The 19,414-nt window shown below is 34.7% G+C and overlaps 1 protein-coding gene across 1 annotated transcript in view; it reads right to left on the bottom strand.

Moving 5' to 3' along the window:
* Window positions 1–18,752, bottom strand: part of LOC117108319 (E3 ubiquitin-protein ligase UBR5-like) — a gene marked incomplete in the record, with an annotated part of 30,427 nt that extends 11,675 nt beyond the window's left edge. The window contains 25 exon segments of the mRNA XM_033250296.1: window positions 72–240; window positions 1,111–1,268; window positions 1,739–1,868; window positions 2,078–2,169; window positions 2,287–2,569; window positions 3,133–3,486; window positions 3,744–3,903; window positions 4,372–4,579; window positions 4,724–4,927; window positions 5,455–5,609; window positions 5,893–6,264; window positions 6,709–7,027; window positions 7,951–8,065; window positions 8,572–8,729; window positions 9,037–9,147; window positions 9,295–9,417; window positions 9,886–10,091; window positions 10,279–10,398; window positions 10,697–10,784; window positions 12,273–12,492; window positions 12,755–12,859; window positions 13,712–13,788; window positions 15,062–15,143; window positions 15,615–15,656; window positions 18,576–18,752. Coding sequence (XP_033106187.1) covers window positions 72–240; window positions 1,111–1,268; window positions 1,739–1,868; window positions 2,078–2,169; window positions 2,287–2,569; window positions 3,133–3,486; window positions 3,744–3,903; window positions 4,372–4,579; window positions 4,724–4,927; window positions 5,455–5,609; window positions 5,893–6,264; window positions 6,709–7,027; window positions 7,951–8,065; window positions 8,572–8,729; window positions 9,037–9,147; window positions 9,295–9,417; window positions 9,886–10,091; window positions 10,279–10,398; window positions 10,697–10,784; window positions 12,273–12,492; window positions 12,755–12,859; window positions 13,712–13,788; window positions 15,062–15,143; window positions 15,615–15,656; window positions 18,576–18,637 — 4,113 coding nt within the window.
* Window positions 18,753–19,414: the final 662 nt, after the last annotated feature.

The raw sequence follows: 19,414 nt of genomic DNA, 5'->3' as shown, positions 1-19,414 counted from the left end.
GTTCTATATACTGTCCAAGTCATATTATTAATATTATTAATTTATCATCATTAATAATAATTATACTATACCTGCATTGCTTCATCATGGGAGCTAAACAGCGGGAATGGCGCTGTTGGCCTCGCGACTCCAATGCGTACAGGTGAAATCAGCGAGTCGGCTATTTCACACAATTCAGTGATACAGAAGTGAATCAGGGCAACAAATACTTTCTTGCACTTATCTGTAGCTTCCGAGTTACTGTAAAAAAAGGTTAAATATATTTTCATTTGTACAATATCAAGTTTTTGGTCATGAAAAAAAAATCTGTTGTGACAAGATTTTAACCATGACCCTGGGAATCAAAGGCAAACAGCTACATCTTCACTAAATCATTCAATAAGTGCCGCACCAAATATGGTTTTTTTCGCTAAGCACCGGAGATTATTCTATTTTGAATAAGCACTGTGGTTCTTAATTGAGAGTACATATTAGATCATGTGTAATGAAACACTTTGATAAATAAGGTTTTAAATTCAATGTATACAGTGTTCAAATGAATAAATAACACGATGAAGACACAAGCATATCTTTAAAAATGTTTATTTACGATGATGTACGACCTGTGATAGGTCTACTGAACTACAGGAATAGGTTAGATAGAACGCATGGAAATCACAATGTCAATAAATTTTTAATAAGCGCCGCTTTTGATTAATCACCACTCTTGAATAAGTGGCGCACTGAAGCCTCCAAAAATGTTATAACCACCACAGTGCTTATTCGAGGATTTACAGTTTACACTAACAGTGTCCATGTTTATGTACTTTCCTTTGCAGAGGAATAAATTGAGGGCATTATTAATAAACAGCTAATTGTGGCAGAGCCAAGGCAAAGGAGGGATAAGTCGAAATTAGATTATGTATTCATTGCCATTTGTCTGCTTGCAGGATTATGCAAAAATTAAAGAATGAATCACCATAAAAATGGTACATAATGAACTAAAAGTTGATTAAATTTTAGGTGAATAGGTCAAAGGGCAAATGTCACAAAAAATTATATTTTTTGTTAATACTTCTTAAAATTTTGAATTTAATGAAATTTCTGTATGAGAATTATTTTTGCACTTACTACTTCTTGCCCGGAGCCATTTCAATATTAAGTACAACATATACACGACACACGGACCGCACAAATCGTTGAACTACATAGAACACTTCCGTTTTCCTAGATGGTGCTGAAGTGTTGAGAATCTCCTTGATTAAAGTATTCAGTAATGTATCCAACTCCTGAAAATAAGTAAATAGTAATATGTTTTTGTTTTTTTATTTGTTTTTTGGTTTTTTTTAAAAGAAAACTACATTTTTTGATGCAATGTTGTAATTTTCATACAGAGCTCATAGATTAATGAGGGTGTTTGTCTAAATATAACAAAATATTTTGATTTTATGAAGCTGGGCATACACAGCATTGGCCGACCATTGGCTGGTAAATTCATCTACGTTCTGTGTGAGTACTTGATTATTTTAAGTTCGCTCTGGCAGGCTGTGCGGATTACATTGTTGCAATCTCCATGAAATTGAGTTGGCCAATGCAATAGGTACCTGCCTTTGGAGTCTTGATGATGAATCTGAATGTGGCTAACTCCATTTTACTATTTTGATGTGTTTGCGTCAGGAAAATATCATAGAAGTAATGTTTTAGTGGGGCAAAACATCACTCCATTGTACTAAAGTATCATTAAATTGACAATCTTTACCTTGTCTTGGCACTTCACTATGAGGGTGTGTGTGAACCAGTCTAGCTTCATAGTACCTTTCTGTTGATACAGGTAAACCTCTTCCTCTGGCATTGGCATCTGTACAGTGTTACTACCGCCAGAATTCTCCCTAAAGCAATATTGATAACATTCATTAGCTCTTTTTAAATACCATTTACCAACTTACACTCTTCTTTTAATCAATACAACATACTAGTCACACAAACCTACCTCTTTGCTTAGGCCACCCTTTCCTGCCTCACTGCTTAAACAACCCATCTCAATCTCATCAATTAGATCACCAATTCTTACATCATCGCTTAGTTCAACCATCCTTACACCTCATCTAATAAGACACTAATCCCTGCCTCATTGTTTATGTCACCCATCCCTACCTCATCGCTTAGTTCAACCATCCTTACACCTCTTATCTACTAAGACACCAAAATCCCTCTCTCATTGTTATGTCTACCATCCCAGGCCTCTTAAATCAATTTACCAAGCTTGTTGCTGTAAAAGGAAGAATAAATTGCGTAATTTTGCTTTACCTGATTGATGTGCTCTTTTCCTGTCCAGGTGAAGCTGCAAGTGTCATTACAGCAAAGGACGTACAGGGGTGAGGAATCCGGTTTGCTTCCAGGGGGATAGATCATCCTGCGGAATAACTCTTTGTCAAATCCCCCTCCTTCCTTCTCCTTTTGACTCTCCAGCTTGCTGCTAAGGAATTTGGCATTTGAAGCCACACGCTCAGCAGTGTCAAATAGTGTGAGGGCAGCAGAGTAGGCTTGGCAAGTAACAGCGGCCATGAATGGTGTATCTCCTTGTGCATCCCTGTAAAGTATTAAACACTTATGGATCAATTCTGTTGATTTTGTTTAGGATAGGCAGGTTCTTGAACATATTTTACACTTTGATAGATATCAATTCGCCTTTGGCTAGTGTGAGCGTAGATACCTAAAAACATGTTTAAAGAAAAATAAGTAAAATTGGTCATGGAAATTATTGCCTCTGTCTTAAGAATATTTTTTTATTTAATTTTTAAAATTTCCTTCTCATCCAACAGCAAGTACACTTGCCACTTACAGGATGGAATGATGCTTTATAAACCAAGTCTCTTTATGAGGCTTACGGAGTGAAGTTGTTTTTTGGGCGCGAGAAAGTTGCTGGTGTGGTAGGACTTGAACGCAGGACCCTGGAAATAGAGGGCAAGCATCTTACTAACTAAACTATTACTTCACTGTAATAAAAAAACAATGGATAATCAAAAAAAATTCTTCTATTCTATTTAATTTATAAACAAATATGAGACAGGACACCCTAAAATTGAACTAAATCACTGTTGAGTCGGGGGGCCTACCGCTTTACTGCTGGAAAGGTACTAATGGATGAAATACCTTGAGCAAAGCAGCTCAGCCAGATGAGGCACAAGGGCTTGTGATTCACACAGAAGTCTGAGGAGTCGATGGGCGTTGTTCTTACGATCCTCAGCTGACAACGAATGGGTGTTTGACACCGATGGAGCACTGCTACTGATGGAGCTATTGGAACCGGCAGTTGCACCAGAGCTTCCAACGCTTATGTTATCATCCTCCTGCTCCGCATACATCGGTGGATCAACCTGCGCCCAGTTAAGTGGGTGATGCAGGTTGGACACAGGTGGAGGTGCGTTGTGGAGGTCCTCTGGAATGACATTGCCTCCTGACCTGGAAGAGTTAGTAGCCCTACGCATCATCTCTCTCAACCCCATACTTTGAAAAAAGATCGAAACTGATTATAGTACAATTTATTCATAAAAATTTGCAGACTGTCATTTCTACTAGAAATAATTTAAGAGTATTTATTGGTAGAGAAAGTAGATTGGTAGTGGTAAAATTCATTTGATAAGTGTCAGTCAGCTTGCATTTATTCTGTCATGCTTATGATAAAATTTGAAAATCCTGAGCTCACTAATGTATAATTGGCTGTAAAGCATATCAAAGGTTTGTGACAGTGACAGTGCACCTACCTCCTTTGCATACTGTTGGGTGGCTGATTGCCAGAGCCTACAGTGGCGGCTGAAATTGCATTGGCCAACGTGTCCACAGCGTTGCTGATTAACTGCACGCGATTACTCATAGAATCAACGGCTGAACGTAAAGTACTCAGTACAGCACTCTCGCCAGTTTCTGAAACAAAGTATCTGCTTTGTTGAACAATTACTTCTTTAATAATTTCTCAATAAAAAGAAACCAAGTAAATTCTTTAAAAGCGAAAAATTACATAAAAAATAAACAGAATTCAAAACAAGAAAGAAAGTTGACAACACACACACACACTAAAATATACAAATTACAAAATATAATAGCTATCAATGAACATTACAAGTTATTATCACTTTACAGAAGAATGCACTAAATAAGTAAAAATTGTGCATTTTGAGAAAGAAAAATAGTGTCAGAGGTACAATGATGGCTTCATGAATAACTTATAATTAAGTTATTTTTATTCATTTTTTTTCTCTCACTGCATTCCCGTGTTTTTTACTGTAAAAAGTTAATTTGGGTAACTAATATGTTACCTACAGGATTAATGTGGTTTTTGCTATCATTTCCTTTCACATATCATGTACATATAACAATATCAGCTGCCATTACCTTGCTTTGGTTTATCACTGTTGCTTGTCGGATAACACATACTAATGGCCGCATGAAAGATGTTACGATTTCCATCACACCTTTCATCTAGAATTGCTCGTAATCGATGATCCTTAAGGGCAGGGTCTGTCTCCAACTCTATGTTACTAAGTACATGGGAAACTGAGTCATAATCACAGCGTAGGACATGCGGCATTAGTGTCTGGATCTGCAGGAACGATAGACATGCAATAATTATAAAATAAAGATAATTATAGTAATAATAATACATCACAAATATTAAATACATCATTAACCAATTTCAATAGTTAAAAAATAATTATTTCTTGAGTGAAAAAATAAATTATCCTACTTGTAGTGCAAGAACTACCACTGCTGCTCGATTCTTAATATTGTTGCTAGGTGTGGCTGCAACATGGTGACTACCCATACCAATGCATTTGACAGGGGGCAGGTCAGTCCACACAGGGTCACGGATTCCACCAATAGCATTCTTGGCAAGAGGATAGATGGTGCTGTTACCATCACGAAGTAAGGACACAACATCTTGAACATTCTGAAATACAACATCAAAATGTTATTTATTAGATTTTAATTTACATTCATTTACTAAGTAAATTAAAAATCATAAGATTACTCCACAATCAACCATGGCTTTTATGAGTTGAGCTGAATTAAATAATTGATTGCAATGTTAAGAAAGCCCTCCACCATATCTTCTTTGTTCCTTTCTTGTTGTTATACAGTGAAACATAACAAAATATAACCCAATATATAATGATAATTCAGTATCACTAGAATGGATTATTCTATTTATTTTTTTTTTGGGGGGGGGGGGGTTTAATCCATTTGGGAACATTGACGATTGTCAAATTGTCCAGAAAAATATTAACAAAATATTATATTATGCAAAAGGTAACTGTTTTAAAATCTAAGGAATTTATGTTATGTGATAAGTAAGGCAAATATTGACCCACTGTTCAGTAATTTAAATAATATTCATACTTTTTTCACTATGCTCTATATATAATTTTTATTTACATTTATATTATTCTTGCTTTTAACTTGCATTCTATTACTTACAGTGCTGCCAGTGAAGAGGGAAATTTCATCCAAACTCTGTCCTAGGAATGAGGTTGTACTTGTGGGAAATATGCTCTCTGTAGCAGGCTTACTGGAGCTCAAATCATAAACATGATAAAGAAGACGTGACCGCAGTTTAACCAACACATGAACACCTATGAAGAATATAGAGAAAAAATATATGTAAACAATTTTGTAATGCCACTATGTACATACAAACAAATTAATGACACTGGTAGACAATATTAGGTGTGCTGGAGAAAGAAGTATTATTCTATGGTGCTTAGTATAATAACTACATAGTAAACAACAAAACCAATATACAGGTTTATATTACAATATAGGAAATGAATTAAAAAACAAAAATAAATATTATCATACACTCACTTACAATGCATAAGGCTATATACAACAGATTAAATTTTTAAAGCAATTTACCTCTAACATCCACTGAAACACTAAGAATCTGTGCATCATCGGAGAGAGATAGTTTTTTAGGAGTTCGTTGGAAGCAATCTGGCACCTTTGGAACCAAGCCATTCTTCAGAACTTGGAGCTCATCCTTCCGGAGCAATCGGCAGTCCTGAAGGACTGCCGGGACTTCTGAATCTGCCGAACTATCTGCAACTGACTCCAAAGTAGGAAAGCGAACAGCAACGTAAGCGCCATCCACTTTCAGGACCTTCCCGATAGGAACCGTGTGAATATCTTCAACAAACACAACGTCCTTCAAAGGCCACACGTCCCACTCGTTCTTCTCGTTATCCTTGTTGGGTGTCGGGGAAGGACAAGGTCTCTTTGTTCCTCGTCCTACAAAATTGATTGAAATAACTTTTAAAAGAAACAGTATAATATGTCTTAATCACTCAATTCCATATTCATTGACGTGTACTTTAATACTTAACACAATCTACTGTACATACATAATAACAGCACCACCACCATATTTTTCAAGGAATTAAATCACCTGATAGGATATAAATGTTTACATTACAATTCAAAACAGAAGCGCCCTCTATGATTATTGTTCACTTCATGTGATTATATGGCCTCAATTGACAAACAGCAATAGCTGATTTTTAAGTATTATCAAAATTAAAGCTATTAAATTAAATAGAAATCCCTGTACGCAAGTCATCAAATTACATTATCCTGCTCTTTTGTAACTTTAATCACTTAATCATTTAATCAATTTAATCACTAAATCAATTATTGAGCCATAACTCTCTGTAGGGTTGAGTAAAACTGGCTTACTCTGGCCTGCTGGACTTGACACAATGGAGATCTCCCCACAGGATGATGCAGGTGATGGTGGTGGCCCCATATCAGTTTTCATCTCGGCCTTCTGGTCATTGGATTTACCATCAAGCTTTAGAAAATCCACTTTAACCTCTTCCTTGTGCTCTGGTTTAGGTTCCTCCCGGACCTCTGATATTGTTTTCCGGATGCGGAATCGACATGTATCGGTCAAGCTCCAGGCATTATCCATAAGCTGACCAACTTTTGGTTTTGCACCAGATGTATTAAAGGCTAAAGCACCTGCATGAAATAGTGGACAGCTGCGCAAACAGACCTTAAAAAAGAAAACCCAGTCACTTAACAAAAATACAAGCACAGTACATGAACACATCACTGTTTTCAACTATGATACACCAAGTGAAACAACAGAATACACAAATAAAGTGATATCGGTGGTAGAGACTTACTTGGATAAACTATTACCATCAATATTACAAAATGTAAATATCTTTGCAAATTTAAAAAATTGTAAACAAAATCAGGTGTCAGTTTCCAATACTTAGCTTTCCCCTTCCATTGAGCGCCGACCAGGCCTAGCACGAACCGGCAGTGCAGCAGCGTGTTTTACCACGCTAGAGCCTAGTTGAATTTATCTTGCATAAAATCCAAATTATTTTATTCGCTGCCATTGTTCCATTTAACAAAATATTATTTTAACTCTTATTCTAACATCCGTATGTTTATGGACCTTTTATCGTGCTCTTTCTAATTGTTAGATCATCGAATTGTGTTTGTTTACATGCATTTCGCAATCATATCTAGCGTTCACGATATCAGTTAGTTGCTTACCACAACACTCTCGTTTGCGTCATAGTAAACATGTGCACCCAATCCAACAACACTTGCATTGGTAGTTTGTTGTTCTGGTTAGATTTATTAAATTAACATAGTGATTATCATACCAGAAATGGAAGAAAAGTTTGAACTATTAATAAATAAATACAACAAACTTGATATAAGAAAAATATACATTACCACTTTGTAAAACGTGCGCAATCATTCCTTTTTTACAATAATAAATGGTCAATGATGAAGTCATCAGGGGAAAGACCATTCGTAAAATTGACTATTTGTAAAATAGACGTTTTACTATATTTATTTAACACATTAGTGGATGCCTTATATCTTATAATAAAATTGAACATTCAAAATTAACGTCAAACAAAATTACACATGTAAAATGAGTAGCTGTGTTACCTGTGTCCCTGTTGTGATGTTTGCTGTGCTCACTGTGTTCCTAGTTTTCTTCATCCTAGCTCGTTCCCTTGCCTTCTCTAGCACTTTCTTGCGCATATTGAATGGTAAAACACCCCTTTAAATTAAAGAACATAAAATAACTACGCAGTCAATTTTTAAAAATATTTAGAATGTTCAGAAAGTTATATTTTACTATTCATAATACTGTATTAAGATAGGATACACAAAGTGTAATGTATTGCATGTAAAAATGTAAACAAGGAGTAAAGGTGTGGGTCGTGTAGGGGTCAAGCTTCCAATCTATTTTTATCTATTTCCAGGAGTATAAATGGGTACCTGGCAGATTGTAAATTATTTTTTTCCTTTTGCATTTATATACCTCGGTTTAATAAGAAAGCTCGTGATAGGGCTTTTTCAATTGCTTCACCATTGCCAAGGTTTTATACAATATACCAATATACAAAATGCTTCTTATTATCCTGGACTTCGTCGGCTTCTAAAGAAAGATTTATCCCTCAACTAGAAATAACTAAGAAACAACAAGCACATAAACAGCAAGGTTTTACGCGCTAAACAAAGAAAAAACATTTTAAACAGAGAATTAAAAATGTTGAGACTGACCACCAGTAGACACTTCCAGATTCCAACCAAGCACAGGTGAACAGAGAACAGGTGTGTATGCTACGCAACTTGTCGCCTGAGAATTCTGGGAAATGTTGAAGAGGATGCTCCAACCTGGAAGCAATCACTGACAATGTGTCATCAACCCATGTTGCAATCTGTAAGAAGAAAAATAATGTTTACAGTAAAACATTAGGAATACTGTTAATATACAGTATTTTATTATTAATATTTAATCAGCATTGTTAAACTGAAGATGGCAGTTGTACTGCAGAAACATTTTGTGTCAAGTTTTTTTTAAAATAAAACAGTTAAGCATGGTCAGTCTGAAATTCTCTGCTATTACACCATCCATTTGGTAATATTTCATTATTATTACTATTATTATCATTTGCAATATTAATATTATATTAACTATATTATTATTATTATAATTATCATTGTTATCAATATTATTTTACTAACCTTTCCAGATTCTGTGACAACTACCCCCTTTTCATTACAGCAGGAGATCTGTGTGATCTTTTCATTTGTTAACCCAAGTACAGCAGCTCTTGGATGGAAAATGCCAGGGTTCTAAAATGAGAAAAACCAAATTCATTTTACATCAAGTTATGAAGTGAATAAGCCTGTCGACTACTACCACATAAACTCAATTAATTGCATATTTTTATATTATCAGAGTTCCACTCAACACCATAGTTGTCTTTTGACTGTCCTTACCTCTGTGTTTCTGTAAGGTTCTGGGTCAGACCACTTCCACTGGTACAGCTGTCCTGATTGGCCAACTGCCACTAATTCACTATACATTGCTGCAATATGACTAAAGCGGCTGCCATTCTCACCCTAATAAAAAAAGGAAGCAATTATTGATGACATCATGAATGCAAACGTTAAGAAGAGCAACCATACATTTATAAGTGTTTATAAGTGTTTGTATATTTATTTGTATACTGGATTAAATGCTAAGCTGTTGGCTGAGATCTATTGTTCCTGCTTCTTGCATTGGAGACCGGTTCAAAACTGGCCCGCGCAGAATTTTAATTCTGTCTTGGCTCCTCGAATAACCCTCACATTGAGAGTAAGGTGGGTTAAGGACAATGTGTCTGTTTATTGTAGGTAAGTCAGGTGGATGTGTCCGTTTCATGTTGTAGTTAGTCGGGTGGCGCTGTCTGCGACTGCTGCAGGTCCCCAGGGCCAGCCTAAATTTCCGATTTCCACTTTGAATAAGGACCAATAAAGATTTATTATTAAATGAACCTTTGTGTATTTAAGTATATCAATGGATATATATATGATCAATTGAGGAATTACCTTATCAGGCCACCACTCTAGGACATCTCCTAGTACAAGTGGATTTGCATTGGTAGAGTTCCCCCTCTTCTGTTCGCTTCCTGGGATGTCTCCACTAACATTAGTCTTAGCTACATTACTGCTAGAGCTGGGTCCTAGACTGGGATCAGGCCAACGTCGCTCTCGTATCCTAAACACTGATTCACGATCACTGTTGTCACGATCACCTGTAAAGTTTGAATTTCAATCATTGATAAGAATCAGCCATAGGGAAAGTTTTAACTTTAATTATCTTGATGATCTTTGTGTATATGATTTAGGGTTTTCTCCATTCCTATATATACAAAAAAACATCAAACTGATTTTTGAAACAAAATTTAAACATGATTCTGCCAAAGAGTGATCGTGATGTACCTCTAGCACGAGCACGGGATCCAAATCCAAGGAAGTCCTCCGAAAACATAGCATCTGCATCTATAATAACGCTAGGGTGATCACTGTGCATACCATTATCAAGGAGGGACATCAAGTCATCTATAAAAAACCAGAATGAATATATGTGTTGTTTTAAAGTTCACTCACATCCGCACTCAAGCCATCAATATCTGACACACATGAAGTGTCCTTCAGATTGTTGTTTTTGGGTGTACTGTTTTCTGACAGATTTGTCTTGGGTTTGCTCTTAGTTTCAGTCATTTTGTCTCAATTGCAATAAGTTACAGTGTATAATATAAATGTCACAAGACTGAACCTAAGACTCTGGTAATGAAAAATGAGCACCATTCCACAGTTTGTTATTTTAATTTTTCACTTATTTTGCGTTTTTACTTACCAGACATGTAGTCGCCTTCATCTTGATCTTCCCCATCATCATCATCTCGACTTAATAGATTATTTACAGCTAAGTTTACATCTAAATTCTATAGAGAAATCACAAAACATATAGAATAAATTTGTCAAAAAATAACAAATTAGCAAAAAAAAAATTTTTTGGAAACTCATTGATTAAAATTTTAAGATATACTTTTGGGATTTTGTTTGCTTTACAGTTAGGATGAATATAATTCTAAAAACAATTATGATGATAATAACATAAATGATGCTAATGATAACAATAGTGATGTGAATGGTTGATGGTAAAGGTGATGCTAATGATAACAATAGTGATGTGAATGGTTGATGGTAAAGGTGACGATAATGATGTATACAGTATGATGATATAGACAGTGACGGTGCCTGCGGGGAGACAGGGGGGCTTAAGTCCCCCCCACCGGACAGGTCAAGCACCCCCCCACCCAACAGAGCTCGTTGGGCAGTCAGACAAAAAAAACATATAAAAATAGGCCCACACCAAGTCAACACATGTCTGTCACAGTCTGAGAGTGCCATTTCTGGCCATCCAGAGGTTGCTATTCTTAAAAAAAATCTCACTTGGGAGGTGAACCCCCTCTCAGCTCCTTCCCCTAGCTCAAGCCTACGAGCTCAAGTCCATCCTGTCGGACAACTTAGCCGCGCCCCCCCCCCCCCCAGAAAATATATCCTAGAGCCGCAACTGGATATTGAATAGTGATGTGAATGGTTGATGGTAAAGGTGATGCTAATGATAACAATAGTGATGTGAATGGTTGATGGTAAAGGTGATGCTAATGATAACAATAGTGATGTGAATGGTTGATGGTAAAGGTGATGCTAATGATAACAATAGTGATGTGAATGGTTGATGGTAAAGGTGATGCTAATGATAACAATAGTGATGTGAATGGTTGATGGTAAAGGTGATGCTAATGATAACAATAGTGATGTGAATGGTTGATGGTAAAGGTGATGCTAATGATAACAATAGTGATGTGAATGGTTGATGGTAAAGGTGATGCTAATGATAACAATAGTGATGTGAATGGTTGATGGTAAAGGTGATGCTAATGATAACAATAGTGATGTGAATGGTTGATGGTAAAGGTGACGATAATGATGTATACAGTATGATGATATAGACAGTGGCGGTGCCTGCGGGGAGACAGGGGAGCTTAAGTCCCCCCACCGGACAGGTCAAGCCCCCCCCACCAACCCAACAAAGCTCGTTGGGCAGTCAGACCAAAAAACATATAAAAATAGGCCCACACCAAGTCAACACATGTCTTTCACAGTCTGAGAGTGCCGTTTCTGGCCATCCAGAGGTTGCTATTCTTAAAAAAAATCTCATTTGAGAGGTGAACCCCCTCTCAGCTCCTTCCCCTAGCTCGAGCCTACGAGCTCAAGTCCTTCCTGTCGGACAACTTAGCCCCCCCCCCCAGAAAATATATCGAGATATATATAGAGCCGCCACTGGATATTGATAATGCTGATGATGACACTGATATCAAATGCTGTCAGCTACTATTTACCAAATGAAATTAACAGTGACTTACAGTTCTCTGCAACTCTCTTATAATCACAGATCTATTCTTGCCTTGTAGTACAACCTGTGCTTGAGCTACCAGCTCTTCAGGAACTACAGAAGCAGGAACCATTGGTCGCGCTCCAACAATCACGCCACCTCTACCCCGGGACTGAGTACGGCACACTCGTGCACGGTTTCTTACATGGCTAACTTGTGGACCGCAAGACTTGCTATTTGATTGTCGTTTTCTGTTTGGAAAGAAAAAATTGATTAAGGTTTTGATATTGTATTTGTCTGTACATTTAGCACAAATAATGATCTAAAATGAAAGATACATAGCAAATTCTTTAAGAGTAATGTCTGTATAAAAGTAATGTATGTGGGCTTTTTAACATGATAATGGAATAGAGCTGTGTTGGTATAAAAGTAATATATACCTTACAAAAATGTTGTAAATAATCTATACATATTTGAGCAAATGGTGCCTTTATATAGATCATGGACACTTACCCTATCTGTGCACTAGTAGAACTATCTGGACCTGCTATTAGCCAGGGATTATGGCCTGGTTTAGGCCGTGCTGATGATGAAGATGATCCAGCTTTGACCTTTGAACTACGGGAGGAGGAAATAATAAGAAAAAAAAAACACAGTACAGCTTACTGTAACTAAAGAATCATTAATATCACAACAGAAATGAGTTTATAGGTTTGTATTAAGGTTGAAACAAAACCATATCCTTGTTGATTTTCATTGATCCACAAAATACTTGAGCGCTTAAAAACAGTTACATTTCAAGCACTAATAAATTAATTTGATACCTTATTATAGCTCTGTCTACTCTATCAAATTTAAAAACAAAAACAATTTACAAACCAGAATCCTGCTGGTGTCAATGTTCCTATGCATGATGCATGTTTTATTTTCAGGCAATATGAGGTTGGGCGGATTTTGTGTTGTGGTGGTTTACCTTGAAAAGTTAATTCTTTGCATTTCATTTCTTTGCGAGGTAAAAACAAAATGTTGGAAAACTTTTTCTGACCCATGCGCAATTTCACTCTAAATGTCCACACACACACATACACACACACCGGCGAAATCTGATTGCAAGAGTCCCTATTGCATTGTATGCATAGGAACTAAAAACTGTTGTATGCCCATATATAGTCATGATGTGCCTATATATGGTCATGATGTGATATCATCAAGACCATAATTAGGCATGTGACAGGTTTTCGTCAAATCAAATGCGATAGCCTGGACAGGGTATAGGTAACCAATCTACCAACCAAAATTTATGGGGTGAGTAATGTTTAATGAATCCTGGAATCAGGCCTAGGCCTATTAGATTGAAAAAAAGGAATCCCCAACCGGCCTATAATTTCAATGTCACTACACTTTGGCAACAGTTATGTCTGCCTTATTATCTGCAAAGAAGGAATGATGGCTGATTCCCAAGACACTTACTTTTTCCCGATGTCAATCTTCCCACCTTCGACTTTATCTAGGTTGACGGAGAATGCCAGGCGGCATATGCGACCATCCTGTAAACATAGAAAAATGTTGGGAAAATGCAATCATGCAGCAGTTGAAGCGAGGCATATGGCAGAGGAAATCAAATTAAGGTCGGGTTTTGCTCAAACTGCAGCATAAGTAGATTCACATTTCATTTTTTACACAGACTATGTTTTATCCTTGAAGTACTATAGGTCAGTGAGCATTACTATTTAATATTTACTGTCAGTAATATCTACCAACATATTTAAAGGGAAATGGGATAATTAAAAAAATATGTACAATAGATCAATGTAGTGACATCAAGGATTTTACCAACACTGTACATAAAAGTACTTAAATTTTATCTTTTTAAAAGAGAATGATTTTATACCTTGTTCAGGGAATCTGCCGCCCACCAATAATGATGATTTAAAATAAAAATAAAATGCCTTGCAATCTCCAAAAATAAGATATTATATATTTCTTCCTAGTTATATAATTAAAAGTATTTAAACATCCTATCATTACACTGTTTATATTCACCAAAATAAAAACATTTTTTTACCCGCCCTCCTCTGACGATCTTTAAAAAATAAGTTTGCAAAACAAGATATAAAAAAGTCTCACCAATTAGAATTGAATTTTATAACTGTAAGTCTTCACCAGTGATTTAAAAGTTTGCATGATAATCCTTAACACTTGTTAATTGTTCTTGTACACTTTATGTTTATATTTCATGTTTGATTATGTAAATTTTTTGTGCCAACATTTTTAATTATTGAAAAGAAATCAAATGAAGTATATTCATTGCATTATTAACCAGCATGTTTTGTTTTGTTATTTTCCTCACAAAGTGTAAACACTACTCTGAAGATGCTGAGGAGGAGCACAGTGTTTGCACAATTTTCTTTTCAAAATGTTATGTTTTAAAAGTCAACCACCAAACATTCATTACGCCACACCACAATACTTGGCTTTATAGTATTCTGATTCAAAATTTCGATTTTTTGTTAGATCATCACCAGGAATCACAGTATTTTATAGTATTCATCATATTATAATTTAGCATTTGTGATTTGGTCTAATACTTGCGGAGACCAAAAAAAGAAACACCACACGTTTCAGCAGACACTGAATGACTGACTCATCCCAAAGGCTTGCTAGGTTTGTTGTATGACTTCTTTCCGGAGGGAATGTTTGAAAATAGAACAACTGAATAAATTTGGTCTCCCATTGCTTCTATCTGTCATGCTTTTGCATCTTTTTCTTTTAGTAAAATGAGGCTTTAATACAAATATAATATTCATTAACTACATTTACCTCAAGGAGAAAAGCAGCATGGTTGGGGCCTAGAACTATGGACTTGACTTGAAGACTTCTCAAAGCAGGAATGCTTGTTTGACTGTAAAAAACAAAAAACAAAAACGGATTTAACTTGTATTTGCCAGATTTAATGGACTTTATATTGCTTTAGATAACAAAATACTGTACTTCTTTGAACAAGTTCAAACCTTTGCACTTTTTGTAATTCAAAAATGTGTGAGCTAATGAAATCTAATAAAAAGTCCATATGGAGGTAATACTGTAAGTGTACTGTAATGAGATAAACATTAAATGCTGCCTAACTATATTTTATCAACTTCTATTTGTAACTGGTAAAAGAAAATGTGTATTTAAAAAAAAATTAAAAATATAATAAATACAAATTTACAGTATAGTAAACATTATTTCATTACTTAGATGTTTATCTTTAATTCAGATAAATTGAAAAAAATATGATCATTTTGGTAACACAATTTTTATTTACGTTTCCTTCTAAAACAATTGTTGTAAACATATTGCCAATTTCAATAGTTTTTCATAATTAACTTACCATCCTGGATCTTTATTAATGCGATCAGCAACTTCACACAATCTGAATCAATTAAGAAAACGTTACAGTATAGTAGTTACAGTAGAGTATGTCTCAAATAATCCTTGCATGGTAATTAACAGTACAGACACTGTACGTCGTAAAACAACACTTGCCATATTATGTTAAATTTAAACATTTTTTAATGAATGGTCCTTCATACAATAAATATAGTTTTTGTTTGTAATTAAACAGTCATGCAAATAAAATGCAATAAAGAAATATAATTCAAGGTTTTAGTTGCCTGGAACAAAGGGTGATAAAATACAATGTTCACAATTAAAGCTTAACTTCATGCATTTGTACCTTTATCTATATCAACAAATTAAAAAGAAAACCATTATTAAAATTTGTTAATTTTAATAAACGTTATTCAACATATTGTACTGTACTTCAGGAGTTTTATTATTACTGTTCAACATTTAAACTTTAAAGACATATAGATAGTCACTTAATTTACTCACAAAAACTTTTGTATTCAATAATAATAATAATAGTGTTCTACAATAAGATCATGATTAAAAGCACCATAAATACAGTACATGAAAAACAGGTTAATATAAAAAACATTAAAAATAGCAAATACATTATAAAAAACACTTAAAACTATCATAAAAACTTTAAAAAGAGAAAACGAGAGGGAAGTGAATACAGTAAAAATAATGTAAAAAAAAAGATCTTAGGATTTATTTAAGCCCTAAAGAGAAAGGAAAAGAGAAGTCGATAGAGCAAAAATAATATAAAAAAAACATCTTAGGATTTATTAAGCCCTAATAACACATTATGTCTCAGGGCTTAATACATAATGTTCTTTAATAAAACACACATTAAAAGCAAATAAAAACACTGAATCAAAATATTCTGAAAAATGTTTATTTACAATATAATACATTCTACACCATTTTTTAAATTGATTACCGGTCAATTCATGGTTTACAAAGTACCTACTGTATTGTATTAGGAATATTAATTTTATTTACTGCAGAGAAAAATATGCAATATTAATTGCATTCTACAGTAGACTATATAATAGACCCATCAATGTTTACATTTCAATGGACAATTTCAATTCAATTTCAATGGACCTGGCTGAAATGCTGACGGCGTCCTAACTGGAGGCAGAAATGATAGCCTAATGTAATACAAGGTCTGGGTTACATCTAATTTTGTTGTATATATGAAAGCTACATGGATGAAACTCATATTATGGCATAGTTACATATATTAGTAATCGACAACAAAAATAATCCTCGCTGCCACGTCAAACTCATGGAGCACAAAACAAGTCCATTAAGCAACTTGCCAAATTGAATACAGTAAATAAAATTTAAAAAGCCACGAATACAGAACAATTAATGGCAATCTTCTATTACAAATTCCATAAAGTAAACAAGCCAATAGAGTTGTTACGTAACACTTTTACTGTCCAATATTCAAGACTGTATACAAGCTTTCGTATGAGAAAGAATGGTATAATCACAAACCCTATAGTATAGGGTCTAAGGCCCAATAAAAAAAGTATTATTTTATCACCCTAGGCTGGAAAAGTAATGAGAGAGGGAGGCTTTTTATTTTGCTAAAGCCAAATATCAGCCCTGGGTTGTTTGCTGATGCATTGATATTCAAAGTAAAATACATGAGTGAGATAATACAAACAATATCTACTAACTATTTAATAAAAATATGAAAAAAAAATTATATATATATATATATATATATATATATTATTTTCACTACCGTACCATCTAGAACACATGGGGGGAGGGGGGTTGAGGGTAATAAAGCTAATGTTTTTCTAGTAGGCCTAGAGTAAGTATAATTAATTGTCCCCTTTCCTGATATATTGTTAACACTTGACCTGACATAATGTGAAGGTATACTTACTACTTACTTTTGAATTTTTGGGAGTTTTTGATTAGATCATAGAGAAAATAATTCTAATAGCCTCTATAAATTATTTCAACATTTAAAAGGGTTACATGTTACATTAAAAGCTTTGCTTCTCATGTAATTCCTTACATCTCATTTTCATATTTCACACATTGTTATAGGCATACTTTTTCTATTGTAATCACACGTTTGTTGAATATTGTTTTAAATGTATTTTTGTAAGACCGCGACACGGGATACGTTAGTGCCATAATAGGCTTAATTCATATTGAAGACAAAGTACTAAATGTTATGATCGGTGAGCGATTTCTCAAGTCTTCATGAACAATGACGTCACACTGGTGGTGGCATTTTATTGGATGATGCAATTTACCGTACCTTTAGCAAACGGAAAATAAACTACGGTAATTTATCCCTAGCCATGGTGAAATTTAAATCACCATTTACAGTAAAATGAAAATTGAAGTGGCTTCTTCACTTCATTGTAAATTTTCTTTTTCATACCCAATTATAACAAATTTTACTTAGGCCTAATATATACAACTTTCCACATTCCTCATTGTACCAAATCCACAATGACTTCTTGAAAAGCTACATACAGGCAGTGTAAGCTTGCGAACTAGTCTAGGCCTAGAGTAGGCTACCCCACTCTTTAAAGCAAGTATGTACTACTAGGCTACTACTAGTCTATGGTAAGCAAGCATTGACATTGTTAACAAATTAAAATGTCGTTCCTAAGAAAAATTTGCTTATAAAATAGAAAAAACAAAAGCAACAAATACAGCTAGTAGTATGACAAAGAACGGCGTTTAATCTAATCTTGCAAATATATTCTTTTTTTAACGTAAATAAAATGGCGACTCTAGGGCCTAGCCTCCTAGCATTGTTGCTGATGTTGCGGGGTGAGTCATCTGACCAGACTGCATGGGATCATCACTCGTTTGTGCTCTACGTAGGTCAGGCCTACGGACATCCCGTAAGTGGACTAGCCTATCGAAGGTATGGCTACAAGAAAAAAGTAAAATTTAGTACCTTTCATTGAGTTGTTCCTCGGTTCCTGGTAATGGATGAAGCACAAAATGAATTGAATTCATCTTGATGTTATCCAGGAATGATAAGAAACAAGAAAAGCGGCCGAAATAGCGTGAAAACTACAATGCTGAGTTAATGTAAACCATTCATCGTCAGTGTAATCATTATCGCACTGGAATACTAACGCCCTCTATTGTTTAAGGCCTTTAAAAAAATAAATTGGGCTTATTCGACTGGTCCATTTCGTTGAGTACGAATTTTCGTTGAGTATTTTTTTCATTCGACTGGGTTGACTTCGTTGACAACGAAAATTAACGTAAACCAGAGTGACCAAAACAAACATGGCCGATTGGAGAGTTTATAAACAACATTTGCTTTAATATAACTTAGATTAAATTTCATTAAATAAAAATTATAATATTTACCCACATGGAGTCAAAAGTATTTGTAGGCTAACAGAATTCAAAAACTGGATGAAAATATTTTTTTACAAAAAACCCATACTACCACAAGTTGAAGCAATCTTGATTACGCAACGTGTATCGCGGTAACTATGTATGAGGCGGCAAGTGTAAATTTATTATTTAACACAATTATTTATATATAATTCATTATTTAACATATACAGTAATTGAATAGATCACCCATTATTTATATATAATGCATTTACGTCTAAAAGATTATATGTAAATAATTGCGTTAACATTTTCATTATTTATATATAATTAGTGTACTGATTTCATTATATATAAATAATGAAAGGGTAAGCAAACTTTATTTATATATAATAAGGTTACTGGTTTCATTATATATAAATAAGGAAAGGGTAACACATCAAT

Source organism: Anneissia japonica, unplaced genomic scaffold (genome assembly GCF_011630105.1).
Source record: "Anneissia japonica isolate Jap-2015-1 unplaced genomic scaffold, ASM1163010v1 scaffold426_len1935630_cov189, whole genome shotgun sequence".
Taxonomy (NCBI): domain Eukaryota; kingdom Metazoa; phylum Echinodermata; class Crinoidea; order Comatulida; family Comatulidae; genus Anneissia; species Anneissia japonica.
This window is presented reverse-complemented; position numbering and strand designations above follow the sequence as displayed.